At 41.9% G+C, this 22263-nt stretch overlaps 1 protein-coding gene across 3 annotated transcripts in view; it reads left to right on the top strand.

The window, feature by feature from the left end:
• The first annotated feature begins 1750 nt into the window (after window positions 1-1750).
• Window positions 1751-22263, top strand: part of pip5k1bb (phosphatidylinositol-4-phosphate 5-kinase, type I, beta b) — a 33004-nt gene continuing 12491 nt past the window's right edge. Inside the window, exons 1-7 of one of the 3 annotated variants that reach the window (XM_006784145.2) lie at window positions 1751-1956; window positions 11839-11934; window positions 12035-12097; window positions 12608-12738; window positions 15187-15304; window positions 17320-17472; window positions 18593-18892. In XM_006784145.2, the coding sequence (XP_006784208.1) occupies window positions 12035-12097; window positions 12608-12738; window positions 15187-15304; window positions 17320-17472; window positions 18593-18892 (765 nt within the window). In that variant the 5' untranslated portion in view covers window positions 1751-1956; window positions 11839-11934. Of the gene's footprint in view, window positions 1957-9432; window positions 9719-11838; window positions 11935-12034; window positions 12098-12607; window positions 12739-15186; window positions 15305-17319; window positions 17473-18592; window positions 18893-22263 lie in introns of those variants that run through there. The other 2 variants (XM_006784146.2, XM_006784147.2) reach the window with 2 other exon arrangements.

Raw genomic sequence — 22263 nt, 5'->3', positions numbered from 1 at the left:
AAATGAGCCTTCATCTTCTTTTTGGTCAGTAGTGGTTTTCTCCTTAAACTCTCCCATGGAGGCCATTTTTGCCCAGTCTTTTTTTTTTTAATTGTTGAATCATAAACTCTGACTTTAACTGAGACATGTGAGGCCTGCACTTCTTTAGATTTTGCTCTGTGTTGTTTTTTTAAGGGTTTTTTTTTTTTTTGTGACAACTTGGATGAGTTGTTGGAGTAATTTCAGTAGGCCAGCCATTCCTGGAATTGACTGTTCTAACAGGAATAACTGGGTGACATGATGCTTTCTTCCAGAACCAATAAGAATAGAAAGATAGATTTACATCACACCTGACAGCATATTTAACATATTTTGACTATCAGCAAAACAAGAAGTGCTAGATTGAGCAGTAAAAGAGAAAGTGGGTTACCATCAGAAAGTGATATACTAAAAAATAAATTACTAACTAAATTTGTTGAAAGGAAAGTGTTCAAAGACATTCCAGACTTTTAACAATTTCCCGTATATAAATAGGGTAGTCAAGTATCATATATGTCAGTCAGTAATGACTCAAGAAAGTTACCTGAAAAAAGTCCAAACATTGGCTTTGAAGGGTTTGGTAAATCCTTTTCTGTCTATGTAGGATCTCTGAGCTCTGTGTGGTGTTCTCGGTTAGCTGATATCAATAAATGAGCCATTTACTTGAATTAAACAGAGAAATTACATTGACAAAAATCCTCCTTTTAAATGTACAGTAACTGATGCTGTTCTTTCTAAATGAAGTTTCTCCCTTTCCACCACACCCTTAGTCACCCTAAGCTGTGACATGTGTTGTTTGTAAGTGGTGGAGATTTTAGTTGCCATACTTTCTCATACATGTTTTCTTTTTAATAAAACAATCGCTTCTGCTACTAACACAGCCTTTTTTTTTAACTATGCCAATTTAATGCTTCTAACTTTGCTGATGGCCAGAATATTTGTAATATGATGATAGTCAGGTGAGATATAATTTTTAACATATTTTATTTATTGTGTATTTATAAGTTGTAAATATCAACTTCTTGTTTCCACAGGTTTTTGGTTTTTTTGGGGGGGGGCTGCTGGTCTTTGGTTTGCTCTTATACACAACACCACAGAATCAACAACAACAAAGGTTACTAAAATTAAAAAAAATGTAACATTTATTTGTTTTCCACTGTGATATCATAGTTGGAAGTATGTAAATTTTCAGACGATGTTTGCAGCACTGCATCCCAGCCTGACCACAAAAATTTATCATGTGTGTTTCGATAAATAAATATTTGTTAACAGGAAGAGTTACCCTCCAGTGAATTTGAAGATAACTTTATATTAATGTCACTTCCATCCCTTTTTCCTAGGGCGAGAAGCAGGGTACACCCTGGACAGGTCGCCAGTCTGTTACAGGGCTAACACAGAGAGACGGACAATCATTCACACTCACATTAGAATCATTACCCTGACGTGCGTGTTTCTGGAATTTGGGGAGGAACCCACGCAGACACGGGGAAAACACGCACAGCCGACACTGAAACTCTCCACCCTGGACCTTCTTGCTAGAAGGTGGATGGTGCCGGCACACAGCACCACCTGCTGCCCCTGCTGAACTTGGATCTAATTTGATGCTTAACGAAACTGTGAGATTTGCTGCTGCCAGCAGAGGGCGTGCTCGTGCCACTTTTCGTGCTCGCTTGAATCCAGTGGCGCACTGAATGGCACGGCTGTAAAGAGGCAGGGCTGGGAGGCAGAGACACACGACACAGGTCTGCTCGGCAGAGGAGGAGGACTCAGTTCATAGCCAGCCTGCGGTGAAAATAAACGCTGCGTGTCCTACTCTAAACCGCAGTTTTGTATCGGTGGCGAGTCGCGTTGAAGAAACAGAAAGGCGCACTGTAAAGACTGCAGCAGCCGCTCAGACGGGAATATTTCCACAAGACTGCGCAGAAGAAGACGATTACTGTGAGTTTGATGCGTCACACCAAAGATTCGTACAGACGAAAACAAAATGACAGTAGCCACCGACACAGATGTTTACCCAACATCTTTTACAACCTTGTGGACATTGTGTCTCACAGCGTCAGTTCTCAGGTGTTGTCACGACAGGTGAACAACTGCAGGTGTGCGAGTCAGCCAGCTGCTCAGTTTGTAGTCTGATAAAGAGGTGGAGGTGTCATTTCTCTGAATAACTCAGTTAAAAAAAAAAAAGATATGTTCTGCCGAAAGAGTCATAATTTTAGATCCTCTTAACATATTCATGTAAAGTTCACGTGTGACATCAGGTGAATTTCATCCTTCACTCTGAATGTAAATCTTGTTGATTTTATTTAGATGTGTGCTGCTCTACAGTTCTGTCTTCCTTCATATATATTTTTTAGCCGTTTTCTATTAAATGAAGTTTTCCCCCCTCATGTATCTGCACATGTGAGCCTGGGCTTGCACATTTACAGAGAAACAGTTTGATGGGAAATGAGGCAAGCATAGTTGGAAGTTGTGCAACTGAGGATGGAGCAAGGAAAGTGTGGTTCAAAACGTGATGACAGTTATTGGGTGAAGTGATCTTTTTAACTTCCTGTGTGTGTTTTGAGTGCCTGGTGAACTACAATTAGATTTCCACATTTCATGGCCTGGCACGTGGATACACTTCTCAGGAACCTTTCCTGCATTTGACATGCAAAACATGTCAGAAACAGGTTATCTGTTTGACCAAATTTCTCTCTGTACGTGCTGGCCCGAGCCTCAGCATCTGTCACGTTCTCACTGCTCTTTCTACAGCGAGGTGCTACATTTCTCTGCTGGTATTTGGCAGCCGAGCTCCTCACAGACAGCCCCTTTCATCCCGATGCGCCTCCACACCAAAGGCCTGAGCTGCGACCACTGTGAAACAGTTTTAAGAGTCCAAAAGAAGAAGAGCCACAACCTGTAGGCTGCTTTAGATACTGTTTAGTTGCGGCTCAGCTAATGAGTTTCTTTTTTACGTGATATATGATTGACTTCACTGAGTTTTGCTTTGTTACTGTGAATAATCACATGGGAAACATAAGAGTGCCGTTTTCTCTCTGTTATGAGGAGCAGTTGATGATAAATTCCTCCTTTTGGAAATGCTTCCCGTGTTTTTCACGTTGTGGTTCATGAAGCAACAAATGCTGCTCAAATATCTTCTCATTGGTCCTTGAGATATTGCAGAAATTAGACGCTAATTTGAATAATCAGTCAAATCTGACTAGCTCCAAGCCAGCCTATACTACAAAGACAAAGCATCTATATATAAATGTGTAATCTCTTCATTAACTTCCTGTTCCTGCTTCATTTGACTGGGAGACAGGTGGGGTTTGTCCAGGCTGACCAGCTTGCCGCAGGATTTTTGACAGGAAAATGGCTCATGCAAATCCCCTGCGCTCTCCTTGGGAGTAACACCTGTGCTCCTGTCCTGTGCTGCCTGCTGCCTTTGCACTGAAAGCATTCGTGCATTACATAATGTTTTCCATTTGAGTGGCAGCAGAAGTGCCTCAGCACCGCGAAGCCCAAACTGTCAACACAAATCATATTTGATGATTCTGTGACTTTCTGCAGTTTTGTGTCTTTCCCTGGAGTTTTACCGGATTCTTTCTTACTTCAGTAATTAAACAGAGGTACTTGTTTGCAGAGGGGCCTCACAGGGCGCTCATACAGCTTTTTTCCCCAAATATATGAGCACCCTGTGTAAAAAGGTAGCACAATTACCAGCTGTAGGGTTTTTAAGTTCAATCTTGTGATTTATGGGTGAAAGAGCAGTCTGTGTACTGTGATCATACTGTACCATGGGATTCGAGTAGTGATAGGACCAAAATAACAGGCATATGAGACTCATTAAGACAGTTACATAAGTCAGTGGTCTGAACATTAGCTCGCAGCGCTCTCATTCCTGATAATGGTTTGAGTGACCAGTGTGCTACACAGGGGTGTGGCACACTGGTCACATTCAACATGTTCAGATTAGAGAAAAAAAGTCTCACTGTGTTGTGAAAATGAAATCTGGTACCTGGTAATGTTTGTGTGTGTTCAGTGCGACCTCTCCTCCCACTACAGCCATTCTAGCTCTTCTCTCTAAGGATCCTCCCTCACTATTGTCTGCAGTCTGTATTGAAGCTGTCTAACATGCTGCGCTCCAGTTGCAACGAGCTGAAAGCATAACGGGAGTGTTTGCTTTCTTTCTGGAGTTTGTCATCTTGAGTTATCCGACACCATGTCAGCCTTTTCTTGCTTCTGCTCAATGCTGCGCTGTAGCAAAATCTAAGCTAATTCCTGCTTTGTTGCTTGTGAAGTACTGAAGTAAGTGTAGTGAAGAGCGGTATTCTGCCCTTCAGCTCTTCATGGGGTTAAAACTGCTTTGTAGTTTTTCTAGTACAGTAGAAAAACTACAAAGCAAAGTTTCTGCTTGGAAACTTATTTACTTTTTTTTATTGGTTGGTCTTTTTGGTTAATCAATTACTAAATTAACAATTTAATACACTGGGTCAAAGTGACCAAATACCAGAGCTGAAGTATCTTTAGTATAGTCTGGCTGTACATGTTTGAGGCAGATAATGGTATCATTTGAGAGTCTAAATATCCGACATGCACCAAGTTTCCGGGTTTAAAAAGTCTCCTTGGTTGTGAAGTTAACACGGACAGTGAAAATGAGCTAAATGGTATCCATCTGTAATACAGATGACGGTGAATAAAACAATGTATGTCCTTCAAACAAGCCAGTCAGACACACTCGAGTCATATTTGGAGGTTTAGGCTCCATACGTCTCTCCAGCATGACCTCCTGAGCAGAGTGTGGGCTCGCCCTCTCTTTCTGTTCTGTTTTATTGTCCTCATTCACTGGCCAGGCTCCACTCGTGTCAGCACATACCACATAGGCCTGCTACTGACTGCCACCAGCGGCAGTGAGAACATTAAATCTAGAGTCTCTTATTTATTTTTGTGCCACACCCTTTAAACTTTGTGAGTTATAAGCAAAGAGGTAATCATCTCCCCAGGTGACTTGTTAGATACAGGAACTAAGAAAGAGGAAAAACCGCAAAGAGAATATGCTATAGGAACAGAAAAGTTAAAATTTATTAAATATGTTCAGGTTTGTCTGGCAGACCACAGCACCAAAAGTGTTTTGTTTTTCTCTTCTCATACAAAGTGAAATAAGTCAAACTGATAGTTAAAGGGACACATCATCAATTGTACCATCTGATCATTTATTTTAGGCATGGAGCCCTAAAAAAGGTGTCTGTAGATCTCTTCACTTGCATTTCATGACAGTTCAGCTGCATTCACATGCTGTTTGCCGAATGGAAAGAAAACCTCACAATATTCAAAGCATTAATGTGTTATCTCCAGATCGTCCCCCTCATCCTTATTGCTCTTTTAGTTAAACCACTTAAATAGCCTTGAATTAGCTTCTTTTGTGCAACCCTCCATTTAAATTGATCGAAGTGTTGGATCTTATTTTGATATAAATGTGATGCATGTATTTATTTTAAGCATGTTAGTGTTTTTTGCTGTTTCCCCACTAAGTCAGTGGTTTGAAGTTCAGCGTGTTGTAATTATTGCTTGAAGAACGATGAAAAGATGCTGCTGAGTGGCAGCCGTTCCAGTGATGAAAAGCCAGGATGTCACAGCTTCTGCGACCAACTCAAACTTACTACAAACTTAAAATGACTTTCTAACCTCATACTTATAAATACAGAGGCAATCTTTAAAAGAACGTGAGCGATCATCGCCGTGATGGTGTCTTCATGTACTTTGCAGCAGATGCAGAACTTCCCGGTATTATCGTTTTGATCTTAATGACCTCCAAACGGGAATTCCCATCTCTGTGGGCGAGCGGCACGTCAGCACCAGCTTTTGAAAGAGTGGAAAAAAAGGAGACCTGCAGACATAATTGGCTCATAGTTCTTCTACACTGCATAACCATTAGTGGTTGTGTTGGCCGGTTGGAGGCTGCTGGCAGAGCGATCCGTTGGCAGCATCGCAGGAATTCAGATTATTTGGAGGTTGTGATGTTTTGTTGTTGTTGTTTTGGGCCGGCTGAGTCCCCTGCGGCCCCCTCCCACTCTCATGTCCTGATAATGACGAGGTTTGCGGAGGCCCACTTGGGGGACACTAGAGTGCCAGAGCGAGATGGCAGGAAGTAGAAATGAGTTGAGAGAATGGAGACGGTCGTCAAAGTATAATTCTTCTATTTTTTTTAATTCATTCTTTTATTTATTTTTTTAGTAACCTGTGACTTCAGGTCAATAAAGGCCTGGCCCTATGCTCCCCTTTTAATCATGTGATAGTCTACTTCAGAGAAGTACATCATTTAGGGCTTCTCAGAAGTAGAGCATTTATGTTTGTGATATGCATAGGTAATAAAATGGCTTCTCTCGGCTTAAAGTGAAATATGAGGACCTTTGGACTACAGTGCAGGCTTTAGTAAAACCGACATGGGCAAGTCCGTCTCCTATTGTTTCTGTTCCATATGGTAACGATATCCATGGGCCTTGGCGTTGGGAGCAGAGGCTCGTTGTGGTTAGTTATCACTGGTAGTTAAGCATAATAAGCCTGCTGTAGTACTTTCTGTACAGCCGTGCTGTACTGTACCGTCCCATCGGAGCAGCGTCTCTGCTTCTGTGTCTTTAAAGAACATTGTCTCTGTTTTCTGTCCATTAACTCATCTCTATGTTTCTCCCCACCTCCCCCATGCCCTCAGCCGAATCATGTGACACACTGGACACAGAGGGTGACCTCCTCCTCACAGCTTCTCATGCAGAGTGGAGCTGGAGCGAGACGCTCTCTGAATTACAAATAGACAGACCGAATCTTCTCCCTGGGTTTCCTCTTGCTCAAGTTATCATATATAATGAAATGGAGACATTTTTTTGTGACTTTATTACCACAGATTTATCTTTTCTCTCAAGAAAAGGGGGTTTACATAGAATAAAACTTGATATAACTCCTGACTACACGTTTACAAGACAGCTTTTCAGAATCTCTGCCTCTCGCTGTCCTCCATCTTTTGTCATATGTCCCTCGCCCCGTGTAGCTTGTTTCTTCTGTTCATGTTGCATTTGAAAGGTCAGGCCACTCTGTAGGTGTAATCCCACCCGCCTTTTTTTCTGCTTTATTTCTTGTCATCAAAAGGTCAAACACCATGCTAATATGCAATACCACAGAATAAAATGTAGGTTTAGAGATGAACGCATGGTCAGGGGAACATCACTGTGCCCACATGCACACTGCCGAGCTCACTGAAACATGTCTTTTAGGATTCAGAAGGATGCTGTGTTCAGTACACGCTGTACGCGCCGCCTTGTGTGATTGATGGTAGCTGCTTTCAGTGAAGGGAGCTCCCATTTTTTACACCTGTGTCAGGGCTCTGCATGAAGATGTTAAAACAGATTGGTGTTTGTTATTTTGTAATCCAAACAAGCTCTTCTGGTAACTTTATTAGTGTAAACCTCACGAATAGACCTCAGTGTTCAGTGTTTACTTTAGCTTTCCGTCAACATCTAATACATTACGCACATGTTTACTATAGACTGTATCTAAAAGATGGCCATAGCCACTATGGCTTTCCTCGTTGGGTAGCGGAGTACTGTTTTTAAAGCGTCAGCACATTTTATCAATCAGTCCTGGTTGTTTTGAACCCCAGGTGACCATGTTTTAACAGGAGAGTGCTCAGTTATCAGCTAATGTTAGCAAGTTCCACCTATAGACTGTATTGTGGTGCAATCACACAGCCATCAATACCTGTACTTGCAAATTAGTGTAAAGTCATCAAAAACATTTTTAAAAAGAGTAAAAAAATTGGAGAACCCACTCTCTAATGTGCTGTTAATATAAATAGCAGCACATTAAGCCATATTAGTTTCAGATATTCCCCTTGAAAATGCTCCAAAAAGGCACCAACACCACAAACTCTGGAGATCCAGGTCAGCATTGTCACAGTTTTTTTTTACCAGCTGATTATTTTAAGATGGAAGTTTAATTTCAATCGACTTGAGCCCTGGAGGTTGCCCCTTCATGGTAACATACAGGCTTAATATCAGTAATTAACCGAAATATTTTCTTTCAGCATGACCTGTGTCTTTTTATTTAGCCACGCTTTTTGGCCACTTTTGCCATCAAAAGTCACGTAGCCTACCTGTTTCTTATGCCAGCCTGTCGGCCATCTTTGTGGGCTGCCGTTTTAGTCTGATTTCATCAGGTAGCCTTCCTTCTGCACACGTACGCAAACACTTGGAAAGCTCTGCAGTGCTGCATAGTGCCTGGTGTTCAGGGACAAACACTACTCTGAAGCAGCATTACAGCTTTTACATCTGAGAAAAGATGAAAAGAAACATACCTCCAGAGCATGTCGTAAAATATGGAACACAACGTGCCAAAAACAGGTCAAAATGATACCTGGCTTCTTTTATAATGGCTTCTTCTGTTGTATTTGTGTGTGTGTGTGTGTGTGTGTGTGTGTGTGTGTGTGTGTGTGTGCATTGGACCAGAAAACCTATATGTGTCTATACATGCTAAACTGTAGTTCTTCCTTGTTGTTATGGTCTTTGTCTGCCTTACTGTATCAAGATGGGGGAAACAAAGTCCTTAGGTAATCACACTGACACACCAAAAGAGCACTGCTATCAAAAGTAAAATGATCACTGCCCCACATGACAGATGCATACAGACAATGAGCCTTTTCTCTGTGTATTTATTGGGAATATTGAGTATATATTTTTTGAATGCCCTACATCCCGAGTTTCTGTGAAGGATGAGAGCAGTTAAGTTGATGAAGCTGATCCCCTTCAGGCTGACTAAGCTGGCTCCCCGTGCATCTTCTTGATTGTATCCACCCAAATCCAGATCTCGGTGCTTATCTAACATCTGAGTTGTGGGATTGCATGGGTCATGAAAGCCCAGCAGCCCAGTCCTTGAAGCTCAGCATTGCTGCTCTGCTATTGATTTTCCATTATGTCTCCAATCTGCAGCAGTAATCCAATAGTATCCGGGGACTGAAGCAGAGCAGAGCAAAAGGAACCCATATGTGATATCTCTGGAGATGGAGACTGTGGGAGCCTTGTTGACTGAATACCTCACAGCCTTGAAGTCATAGTCAGATGGTTTTGAAAAAGATTGTGATGCAGATTGTCCTAATTTTAGCCTAGCTATTCTACTGAAGGGCACTGGTAGATATAGATCATTTTGAAGAGAGTATAATTTCCGTAGCATGGTTAATGATGTGTTGATTGATCTGCCTGACCACTGCCTTTATTATTACTACTGGTTTGCCCGCTGGGATCATTGAGGGAATATTAGCACAGCTACTTTGAGTTTTTGACAGCTTAGATTTATTCAATCTGCATAATCATCATACCAGACAGCCCACGTCTGCTCTCTGCAACATATTTTCCTTTCAAGGACTGCCTTGGCTGCAGAGTGGCTATTTGACTTCCACAGGGGCAGAATGGCAGCCTTGGCAATAACCCCGAAGCCACGGAGGAGATACGGCATGAGAGCCAGTGTTTGATCTGCACTCAAGTGTGTTCGTTTGAAGGGTGGTAGAGTTTCTGAGAAGGCTGTAGGGACGAGTGGGAATGGAGTTGTTTACGTACAGTGAGGCTCAGGGAGAGATCAGAGGTAAATGCAAAGTTTTGGAAAGAAAAAAAACAAAAAAAGCTTCACAAGAAGGGAAGGACACGGTGCTCGAAAAGTAACGTTTCATAATGAAGTTGTGGTAAGTCAGGGAAAAAGTTTAATGTTTTACTAAATGGTTTTAATGTCTGCGTTTAGTTTATCAGGTTGTTGAAAGCTGATCCTGGAATGTCATTTCCTGCATTGCTTAGGAATTTTCTTCAGGTCATTGCAAAGGTGTTACAAAGTCTTATCGAAACATAGACTATCTTTGACCTTACTTGCTTTTTCACAAAGGCATAGAAATGTCAACTCCCTATGCACACGCCTGTGTGAGTTTTCCATTCACATTCAGGCTTTCACGTACTAAGTTTCCTTTTTATTGACCCGTTGGATCACTTTACCGATTTGGTTCTCGCCCAAGACCACAAATATCCACGTCCACTGTCTACCAGAGGCATTGATTTAACAAAGCTGCGTTTTTGTGTTAGCGAGGTCGTCTAATGTAATTGTGAAACACGAGGTATTGTGTTACACGTGTACAGTGTACTCTTGTTTTCCTCGTTAGAGTCCTGTGTGAGTGGCATTTACCATGGGATGGGAGTGTTTGACAGCGGTGAGACGCTCCTGATTAGGATCCTCCGTCCATTTTTACCGACCATCTGTCTGCCTCTCTTTTGTTGAGAGGTGAACAAGAGACCTGCTGTTGTTCACTGCAGCTGCAGGCCTCTCGTGGATTGTTCTCGAAGCAGTCTGTTAGAGTACCAGCTGGGTTGTGGGGTCAGGTGAGGGAGAGGCGGCTGGAGCGCGAGAGAGAGCGAAAGAGAGGTCCGCACAATTCATTTTGACACTGACACTCAAGTCGGTGCTGAGCTGAGAGCCAGACAGGCCTGCCTACGGGCTTATTAACATTCCTCAGTTTCAGGGCACATAGTGTAAAGGCTCAGGTGGATCAACACCTCATTACACTGACTGACGAGGCTCGAGATCAATAACAGCATTTTATGACAGACGTGAGCTTTACAAAAAACAAGAGCTTGCGCAAAAAACATATTGTGTTTGTTGTGTGAGCGAATGTGCTTGTGTCCTTTTCGTAAGGCAGGAAATTATTTTTAAGGTGATATAAAAGCTATGAATGATTCACAGAGGCAGAATAAGACCGAGTAAGCCTCTAGCCAGGATGGTCTCTGTGGTCTGTGCTATTGTCTCTTATGTGTTTATAGCAACAGAGAAGCTGGTGTGCAGATTAGGAGCCAGTCTGGAGATAAGAGCTGAGTGTCTGCTACACTCTCAATATCTGAATCTCTGCATGTGAGCGTATTTTCATCCAAGTGCACCTTTCTCCGTTTGGAGACTATTTCCAACAAAGGGGCAAGATATTGCGAGGATTTTACTTTGCAAGAACCAAACACAAACAAGACTTTTTCAATGAGTTTTCCACTGCATGGCGATGATGTGATGATGATGTGACAGCTGGTCACAAAACAGGTGACTGCAGGGCACGAGGGCAGCAAGACATTGTGCGATACTCAAAGCTCCAGTAACAGCAGGCGCATTTATATGCAGGTGATGTGGTGACTGCAGCCTTGCGAGAGCTTGTCAAAGTCCAACTTTTGCAAGTGCTCTTACTCCTCACTTCTTCTCAGCGTGTCCTAAGGCAACATTTAAATGACTTACGCCACTCTGTCTCATTTTCTCTGGGAGTGTTAGTGGAGAAAAACAGACACATTTTAAGGAGGAGTGGAAAATTCATGGAGAGCATACGTAGAAACAAGACAGACTGGTGCTTTGTGGCTCAGGGAGGACTTTGATGAGCTGTAAGCCGGGCAGTGACACGCTGTGCAGCTCCACTCCTTTATGAGGTGTTGTTCTGCACGTACAAAGTCTTGAATATGGAGGCAATATGAAAACAGAGAAGCCGGCGATTAGATTAAAGTGTAACAAGATTTCTGTATCTGCACGCTGTGATTTGTGAGGTGTTGAAGTGACAGGCAGGAAAGGACTGTTTCTCCAACACGGCACTCGAGCAGAACTCTGATGTTTATTACAAAACACAGATGTACATCTCATGAGTCAGGAGTGACTATCAGAGTTAAAGTGCCTTTTTTTTTTTTAATCAGGTGGAGATTAGCAGAATCAGCAAGATTCACTTACTTTAATGCAATGTCAGTGCCTTTTTAAAAATATTTTATAGTAACTTACTGGGCACCCGTTCTCTTACAGAAGGTCCTGTGACAACTCCTGATGATTGCTCAGCCTGACAATCAAGAGCTGCTGCCCTGATTGCTGCTCGTCAGGCACAGCTTTTTATTAAGCAAGGTATGCTTTTGACTGCTCAGTAAATTTCAGAGCAATGCAACAATTGACAAGAATTGCAGTGTTATAGTTTGTTGCCTGAATGACTTTGTGTCCCTTTTAGATGTCTACCGCCACAGAAAATGGGACAGGAGGGAATCGGAGCTCAGAGAAAACCTACAAGAAGGTAAAAGAGTGTGTTTGGTAACATTTTCATGTTATGATGAATATGAGCACGATCCCTTAACATTTACTTGGAAATGCTGCCGTTTAGAGTCAGCTTTTGCTTCTGAGCCTCTCGAGTCCCTTAACTCCTTCTGCAGCACATTATGTCGTGACCCTTCCACAGCCAGCTGCTAGCAGTCAGTCAAGTGCTGGGTACATTTGTTTTCTTTCTTGTACTGTAGACGTCACTCCTTATGGAAACATCTCTCTCTCTTTTTTTTTTTTAAGATTCAACCATAATGCGTTTCTTTATACTAGCTACCTCTGTTCAGGTTTGGGGAAATATGTTTTTTTTTTTTTTAGAGGTGTCATGCAATAAAAACACAAACTGGATTTGTCCAAGTCTGCAAGTGCAGTTGGATGTGTTTGTGTGGAAATTCTCATATTTCAAATCAAATCAAAGGGTAAGCAAGGGAGCAAGTGTGCCACGGCTAGACTAATGTGATATTTTCTTTTCGAATTTCCCATCAAGACCACATCCTCGGCGTTAAAGGGAGCCATTCAGCTCGGTATTGGCTATACAGTGGGAAACCTCACCTCCAAGCCTGACAGAGATGTTCTTATGCAAGACTTCTATGTGGTGGAGAGTGTCTTTCTGCCCAGGTCAGTGATCCCACACGCACAACCACAGTGTTACATTCACAGAAACACTCTCTCAGCATGTGTGTTTTTGTGCGTTGAAGGTTTGCGTCCTTGTTGCGTAAGCTCAAGGTTATTTATCTGCAGGACTTGGTGAATAGGAGAGCTGCTTCGTAAAAGCAGACTGTGTGTAGGTTGGCTGTGAATGAAGTGAATGAATGGAAAGCGAGTGAAGGGCACGCTTCGCCTGGACGGCCTCCGCAAATATTATATGTCTGGATCTCGGATGAAAAACATAAACAGCTGTTATTAATCGCGCTCGGTGGAAACTACATGCGCTTGAAATCCACTCCAAAGAAAATGTGGTGCCACCTCAAACTGCCAGCGTCATCATTTATCAACAGTTTTGCTAGTCTAAGTCTTGACGCAGGGATAAAACTATTCTAGTGGATTATCTTGCCAAGAACTGTGGAATCAGCTTACTGTGTGCCTCTTAACTGCCACAGAGCAAAACGTACGGCGGCGTGCCGCTGAGCTATCTTCAAAATTACATCATCAGCTCAAAGAAATGCTTTAAATAATCTAAAGCAGGACGAGGGATTCATCGAAAGTGTTGCCTTATGTCCACACATATGGTTTATTAACACACAGCTGATGCTGCGGCACATACTTTATCAGTTTTTGTTTTCTTTTAGAGCTGTAGAGGAACTACAAAAACAAATTAAATCAGGAGCAGCTGAGCAAAAGACGTCTATAAGTTGCTGTTTGTCCATCCCAGTGTAAATACATCCAAGGTCATTCAATGTTGTGTTTAACCCTTGGACGTCAGGAGGAGAATTACAGTCCTATCAGGATGTACTTTGTGGTTTACCTTAGAGATGCTGCACCAGGATATGCAAACTGGGCATGGTTTATGCAAACCTCCTTCTGGCACGCACACCAGTCCTGCTCCTCAGCAACAGCCTAACAAAGCTCTTGTTGTGTTTGACTGATAAAGGCCCTGATGACTTTCAAGACTTTGATGAAAACTCCACGTCGCTCGCTGAGACTCTGAAGCGCAAAATGACGAGCGACAATTGGTTTAAAATGAGGCTTGTTTCATCCAGCCCAAGTTTGAATTAAAATGAAAGTGGTGGCAGTCTCCAGGGCCACCTTTTTCACAGGGGGAGAAAGAATCTAGGCCATGTTGGTAGGAAGAAAATAAAATTACACAAGACGGAACAAACAGTGTAATGAGTGAGGGGAGAAAATGAATGCCTTACATCTTTAATCTGACATAACCGTTTCCTATTTTATTCTTTCTGCTTTCCCTCAGCATTTATCTTCTGTTCTGTAATAGCACACAACCCCTTCTCTTTCCTCCCACCGCAGGACTACCCTGAACAAGTGACTAAATGATGGAAACGGAGATGTTGCTTTGACTCCCACATGCTTAATTTTCAGTTTGTCTCACACCTTTCCGCAGACGCACGCACACGCAGAGAGGGAGACGAATCCCTGATTAGACTGAATTTTTTCCGGGCGCTTGTGTTGCTTAATGTTTTTTTTTCTTTTAAGTAGACTCTCAATCAGTGGCAAATGATTCCCGTTGTCCTCGCGCACTAAACAAACCATTCAAATGCCATTGTGGCGTGATCACAGATATAGTGTTACACCTGCGCCTTGCCTCCGTGTCACTGAATATAGCACACACAGGGAACAACAAAAGGGCCTCTCTACCCAGAGCAGCTTCCAAGTAACCAGATTTAGAGGTGCCCTGGGAAACAAAACCTTTATTAACCTATTTCTGCAACTACAAAACTGATTCCAATGAAAGTTTAGTTTTAAAAAAAGACTCGACGGCTGACTCACGCTAACCTTATCCAATGTGCTTACAGGATTATGGGTTAGGTTAGTTAGAAACAGGGTCAGCCTTTGTCAAAGCCCGTCTGGAAATGTCTCCCACTCCACGCTTGGCAAAAAACAAAAAAAACATGCAGGTTATTGTGTCTCATTTTGTTTGGTTTTAAACCTTTTATTTGAGCCATTTTCTCCCCATTTGAGCTGAAGTGCATGTTTTTTATTTGGTATTGTTCGATCCAGTAATTAGAGCCGTCTTCAGTCTCCAGGCGAAGAACTCTATACAGACCTATCTCTGTTAGCACAATGCTGGTGAATCTGGGTTCCCATAGAGGACTTACTGAAGCCTGTTCAAGCAGGAATGGAAGAAAATACAAGGGCCCACTGATAAAATTACCCAGAGTCAATAGCGTAGATACCAGGCACAAAGATTAGGTGCTGGTGTTCATTTCCGCCCGGTAGTGCCAGTTTTCCAGGGGGCGCGAGAATGCATCTGTGTTACTGACACTAACATGTTTCCTTTTGTAATGTTAAAGCTTCTTTTTTAAATTTCATGTCAGTTAGTGTTGAAAAATGTATCTAATATACCCGTTTGTGTGTTTGTCTCATCTTGTCTTGGTCAAATATTACCAGTGAGGGAAGCAACCTGACTCCAGCACATCACTATCCTGACTTCCGCTTCAAGACGTACGCCCCGCTGGCCTTCCGCTACTTCAGAGATCTGTTCGGCATCAAGCCAGATGACTACCTGGTAAGACTAAAACCTGGCAGACCTTGTAGGTCATTATTTGTGTTCATGCTCAAAATCCAGACCTCAGCTCAGTCTGGATCACCACCTCATTTGTATGGAGCCATGCCGCAGGAAGCAAATCTAGTGCACTCTCATTTCTCAGCACAGCAACTGAAATTAACCTGCTGGTCCTATTCAAGGGGGTAAAAAAAGGTCATTTTAAGTTTTTGCTTTCAAGACTTAAAGGAAAAAAAGAAGATTTAAGAAAATATGCTGAGTCACTTCCTGTCACTGGCTGCCTGCCCAGTATTTCGCTGCACATAACCCGCATAAACTCACACAGCTGTTTATGAGATTAAACAAAGATAATTTTTATAAATTAATGAGATCTATGACATTGGATTTTGATGTTTTACCTGTTCCAGCCTCGATGCAAAGCTCAGCTAACTGCTTGCTATAACTTCACATTCAACGTAAGGTGTTACAGGGGCATAAATGCTGAAATCGCGTCATTTTAAGGCTGTTGCTAGGCGGTTGCCAGTCTACGTAATGACGTAGATGCATTTTTAAGATGTTCTACATGCCAGGTTTGATTTCTCATCTCCCTGGTTGTGTAGGAGGAGTGGGCAGCCAAAGAAACAAACACACAGGCTGAGATTTCCTGTGTTACAGCGAGATTCACCTGGTTCTTACATCCACACGTCACAAACTGACATCGATAATCAGTTGTAAGTCTGATAAAGAAGAGAGAATTCCTCGTTATTTTTGTCTGTCGGGAATTTCTTTCCACCAACTAAATGCTGACTAATGTAGAATCCAATAGGTTGAGTAATGCTGCAGTCCCCAGGAGGGTGGAGTCAAGGTAAAACATTGGGGTGGTGGAGATACTGGAGGTAATAATGACAGAGCATGTGCCCTCATTAGCACAGCTGTAATCCTCACACGTGCAGTGATTTCCCAGCAGACTCACAGGCACACATTTAGATATTTAGACAGAAGCATTTTGTGTGATTCATGTTTTTGGTTTTGCTCGTTTGCACGTGTTTTTGTCTGTGAAAATATTCCCTGGCTGAAGTCTTGTTCGTTTCAAACGTTTGACAGCACTAATTTAATGCTAAATTGATACTCTACCTTTTTATAAATAAAATTAGATTTCAAAAAGGTGTGATTTCCTCTGACCTTTATCCTGCTGTGGCGGCATCTTCCTGCGTTCCTTATGCCTCGAAGTCTTTCCTAAACCCATCAGGCTACATTGTTCCTTTTGATGGCCAGATTCTTTTCTGCATAAATGAAAGACAAAAAGCTCCAGAAGAGAGTCGGAGATTAAAAAGTTATTTCAAGGCCGAAGAGGGATGATGGCGTAAGACCCGCCAGCGTTGAGGAGTAGTGCTAATGACTGATGTCCTTGAGGTGATGATGAATTCATTCAGGCGGAGGCCACGCTGCGGTGTCTAATTAAGAGAGAATGTGGACACGCATACACAGCCAGGCTCAGTGCAAATGCAATAAAGTGTGGATGTGTTTGTGCCGGTAACGCAACGTGACCGTGGATGGTCATCAAGTGGAAGAGTCTCTGGAGAGGGAGAGTGGATGCCTCCAGTGTTTCTCTCTTTTGAAAATGTGGCTCTCATAATGCACTGATTAATATCTAACGCTTCTCTACAGTCTTGCGGGTTCTTGTATGTAGATGGGCACTGCGGGACGGAGGCTCTCGTTTCTTAGCAGGAAGATTCACATGTCCGTGGGCGCCTATAAAGTTTGACAAACAGATAAACAGTAGACTGATGTGAAGCAGAGCTGGCATTAATGGAACAATAAAAAAATGTAGACAGGGTTCTGCTTTCTCCGATAAACATGTGAACAACTGTAGACTTTGGGGCTGATTTTTCATTACAAAAGCGGCCCTCCAATTTTGTGGCACCAGCCGAGGGACCTTTATCTGTTTCCTGCTCTGCTGCGTGCAAAGCTATACCATATAGAGTTGATTTGTGAATTTGATGTATTAGATATGAAATGTTTATGGCTTTCTTCCTCAGTACTCCCTGGTAAACGAGCCTCTGATTGAGCTGGTCAACCCCGGGGCCAGCGGCTCTCTCTTCTACCTGACCAGCGACGATGAGTTCATCATTAAAACCGTTCAGCACAAGGAGGCCAAGTTTCTCCAGAGGCTGCTACCTGGATACTACATGGTGAGAAGTTTAATGTTACTTCATTACAGTTCGTGATGGCATGTGAAAATTCTTGCTGATGGATGTCTAAAACCCGCTTGGTGTTAAATGAGTGATTACTCATGAGATGCTTCAGAGGCAAAAATGAGATGGAGTGAAAATGCCCTTTAGCTCCTGCACTAGGAGCCTGAATAGCAATTCAACTTGACTGAGGACAGTGGTCGTTGCATAGATAAAAGTCCAAAATTTGATCAGTTCATTTTGTTATTCATGTTTTTTTTATTGCATCCACATTCTGCTTGACATCAGTGAAGCATGGAGTGTACATGGTGCCAAGCTTTCCACATATGGAGTTTAAACCATATGCAGTCTTCCCCTTCCAGTTAGTCCTCTTCTGCAGCAATTCGCCTCTTCTATTCACCGCTTGCTATTTTTAGATATATCCTTTCATAGAAGTGCTGTTCTGACCACTTAAACTTGTGCTCCAGTAGTGTGTTTTAGATCTGATCCACTGTGTCAAAACGGCAACCCTTCACTTGAATGTTTTCTTTTTGGAGAAGAAGGTAAAGTCACAGGGAACCATATCTGGCAAGAATTGAAGGTGTTCAGCCAAGACTTTGTTAATGTGGAAAAAAAATACACTCACAAAATTTTGAGTTGTCTATTGAATGTTTTCCCTCAGCAGTCTAACTTTGGGAGACAGTTTGGACAACTCCTTGAATGTTATAGCAAAATCGAAAAGCACGCTCACTGGGCACTATGTGCCATTCCACTGAAAACTGCTGTGCTCTGAGCCGTAACAGAAGACTCAGCACTCTTCTTGGCATGAAAATCAGATCTGTCTGACACAGAAGTTTGCTCTTTGCACAAGTTTAAAGTCCTCTGCAAAGGTCTATTTTTTTATAGTAGTAGAAATACTAAACAGATGGTCCACAATTTATAGCTCTATCTACAAACACTAACAGAGCTCCTTACCTGGGGTAGGTATGTCACAGTTATCTACAGTATAATTCTGACCATACACAAATTAGTTACCAAACTGCTTCCTTTTATCCCACACATTAATATATTTTTAAAAAAATGCACCCAGTCTACAAAACTCAACATCATTGCAACCCCTGTGCTTTCTCTAAATTCACAGAACTTGAACCAGAATCCACGCACTTTGCTTCCCAAGTTTTACGGCCTGTACTGCATCCAGTCTGGAGGCATCAACATCCGATTGGTGGTGATGAACAATGTGTTGCCTCGCTCTGTCAAAATGCACTACAAATACGACCTGAAGGGATCCACCTATAAGAGACGAGCGTCCAGGAAAGAGAGAGAGAAGGCCTGTCCGACCTACAAAGACTTGGACTTTCAAGACATGCACGAGGAGGGGCTTTACTTTGACGCTGAGACGTACAACAACCTCATGAAGACTCTGCAGAGAGACTGTCGGGTAGGTAGTTTTATGGATGTTCTTCTCACAGGCTGGCTTTGAAATGGCAGTCATATCATGACGGGAAGCTCTCTATTATTCCCTACAACAAATAAGGAAGTCTAGGATGATCTCATTTTAGTTTCATAGCACGGAGCTTTCCTGGTGAAATCCTTTCAAGCTGGAAATCTTAGTCTAGTGAGAAAATATATCTTTTTAAAGGGTTGGTATGTATTCTAACACCAGCAACATGCATCCTTGTAACTTAATCACATTATATAGTGCTTTGGGATATAAGTGCGTATCCTAGATGGGACGAAATGTTTTGAAAAGAGAATTTTCCTTGTCTTTGCCACAGAGGGAAAGACAATGTGTTCAGCTAAACTTTCAGTTTGCCTCGGGTCTGTGTTCTTGTTTCCTTGCACGGCTATGTTTCACTACGTGACAGCTCTCCAAACACTGAATGTGATTAAGGCATGATCCTGGTAGCGTGAGACTCGGAGCCCTGTCCAAAGATAGTCTTCCAATCTAAGGGCTCACATTCTTCTCTGTATTAATGCAGACACCGTGAAATTGTTCAACTGAAGAAGGATAGTTTGAGCTTAATAAGAGACGTGAGCTGTGCTCTGGCGATTCACCAAATCTTTAAAAAAAGAAAACGTTATGCTGCAAACACATAAACTTCATCCTTTCATATCCCTTTGTCTGTCTGCATTACATTAGTTTGGAAGAATTGTTGCTAGTCGTGGAGGTTGATGGATCGTGTACAGTAAATTTTCAGATTTGTGGGCCATAGCTGTGATTAAATGAGAAGCCTCTAGGTTTTAAAAAGCAAAAGACACAAAACTTAAGTGGTACTGATGTCTGCACCCTCTGTTCCCCTCCCAAGGCAACAATTCAGGCGTTGTGCACCATAAACTCATAAAACAAATGGCTGTATATTAAGCTTTTTTACATTAGAGCCTTCTGAAATGTTGAATTAAGACCCTAATAAAGCACTAAGCATACATAACCTTTGGCTCATTGTCGGTTACAGCAGAAGTTTCCATTTGGAAAATACCCTTTCTAAACACAGAGAGGTGGCATATTTGTGAAGCTATTTATACACCATGATCAAACACTAGATAATCAGGTTAGAGCAGACCTGGGCATCGGACAGCCTCTAGTTAGTTGTGCTTTTATTTTAAAGTCACCTTTGGGGTTTTGTTGTTTGTTTGTTTTTAAATCTATATATGTACATGTGTGCAAGCAAATGGAGCTTCACTGTAAACATGTTCGGAGAAACACTTATGAGAGATATGATACGATATGAAAATGTCAGCTCACACAAAAATAAAATAAAAAGACTGTTTCAGGGTGTAGAGGTTTTTTTAACAAGACATGCATGTAAGTATGTAGTCACTGAGGTCAGAGGTAAAACTGTGTGCTTTGCTTGTGGAGAGCTCATTTGTGTGTTTAAGGAGTACAATTTGAATCGCCATTCTGAGACTAAACACACAGAGACGATTTTGAGTGTTTCTCTTTGGCTCTGGATGAGGGCTGTGTCAATCCCACCCAGTGACAATTACACAGGCCAGTTACTTATTCTTTTAGGTAAATCCCAAGTATATTACAGAGGAGCTGGCAGGAATGACCTTAGTGAAAGGGACTGTAACAGGGAGTGATTTGTTCACAGATAACTGGCAGACGTTATGTCCAAATCTGACAAATTTCAGATTTGAACACTTTAAAAAATGATTAAAGGCAGATTTAGACAGAAGTAACTGAACTGAACCCAGAACTGAAATTCGTATGTTAGCATTGTACGATACAGCAGGAGGTGTTGTGTAACTTGGTGCTAAAAATTAAACATGTTCATAACTAATAGAGTTAATTGGGGTGAGAACGCTGAACTGTTTTTTTTTTTTTTTTGCACTTTTGAAGGAGCATGAAACTAAACATGGTGACATAGGCTACCACACAGCTGTGAGGTGGCTCCGCCTGGGGAAAGAGTATGGGACCTCAGAGCAGAAAGTCAAGAGCATTATGATAAGAAAGGCACAGACTTTCCAGAGCTCTCAGATGCAGAATAGAAGGCAGATCTTGCATTTGCTGTTGCTGTGACTGCCCTTCACATTTCAACTTTAGACACTGAATCTGATGATTTTAATGCACTTATTTAAGACCAAAACCAGCTAGTTTTACTCCACCGGGGGAAAAAAAGAAATACAAAAACACAGATTAATTCATTTACCTTTAAGCAAGATGGCAACAGTATTTTGTATAAAGTTAAAAGTCTTACATACAGTTCACAGTTGTTTTGGGGAATGTTGAGTAAATGGTGATTAAATGTTGACGTGTTTGCTGTGTCACATTTTCATCGTCTAACTGTAACGACGACTCTTTTTAGTAGCACTTTATAAAGAGAGAAAATTAATAAGTAAAATTGAGTTGGGCTTTTTAGTGTGTCCCTTCACAACAGCCCCAGTTTGTCATGTGGTCTCTTGGGAAAGTTAATTGCCCACTTATGGTTTTAAGGGCCATTTCACAGTCTGCAGAAAATCTAGACCTCAGTTGTTGTGTTTGGAAAAGAAAATATTAACAGGCTGCTGTATTTAACCTGGAAATAGACCTGGATGTTGATGGGTACATCTGATGAGTTCAGGGAACAGCAAAAGAAAGACTTCCTGGCAAAGTTCCTGCTGAGTCGTGTCAACCTGCCAGACCTGGCAACCTCGTGAGGCTCCATATAGCTAACAACTTAATGACTTCCCTTACACCAAACTTCGGGTAAATGATTCAGTTTTTTATTTGGAAGAAGAGGAAACAAACATGATGTTTTTATTGAAAGAATTAAAGCTAATGAATAGTGGGATGCTGTGTGTTTAAATCAGCCTATTATGTAACACAATCTGTGTCCTCTCTTTTCTGTATACTCAGAAAACAAGTAATGACAAGGGTAGTTCTGTTTTACAGAAAATCTTTTGCTGCATTAGTTTGTAGTTTTGTGTTCCTCTTTAGGGGAAATTGATTCCTCTTACAGGATTGCTGCATAAACAGGTGTGATCACCTCTTGCTTTCCCTCCTTTTAAGTCAAACATTATCTCGAGTTTTGCGGTAAATCTGGGTCTTGTGATGTTGACTTACAGTCAGGCTACCATAAACTCAGAGGACCCTTATGTAATCTCCTCAGGTTAGAGTGTTTCTTATTATCATTAACCGGTGTGTTGACTTTCTCAAAGTTCTGTTTTCTTAAGCACACTGACACCGACATCCTCCCTTCTGGCTAATTCAGTGCTTTCTTAATGGTTAACCTGGCAGTGCACGCAAGCAGTTCACAAGCTCAAAGTACAACAGAGATGCACTGGCTGTCTGTGTGTGTATAAAATTTATGTATATAGTTTATAAAACCT

The sequence above is a fragment of the Neolamprologus brichardi genome, chromosome 12, assembly GCF_056152115.1.
Source record: "Neolamprologus brichardi isolate AB-2024 chromosome 12, ASM5615211v1, whole genome shotgun sequence".
Taxonomy (NCBI): Eukaryota; Metazoa; Chordata; class Actinopteri; order Cichliformes; family Cichlidae; genus Neolamprologus; species Neolamprologus brichardi.
Note: the sequence above shows the minus strand (reverse complement) of the source record. Positions and strands in the feature narration are given on the sequence as shown.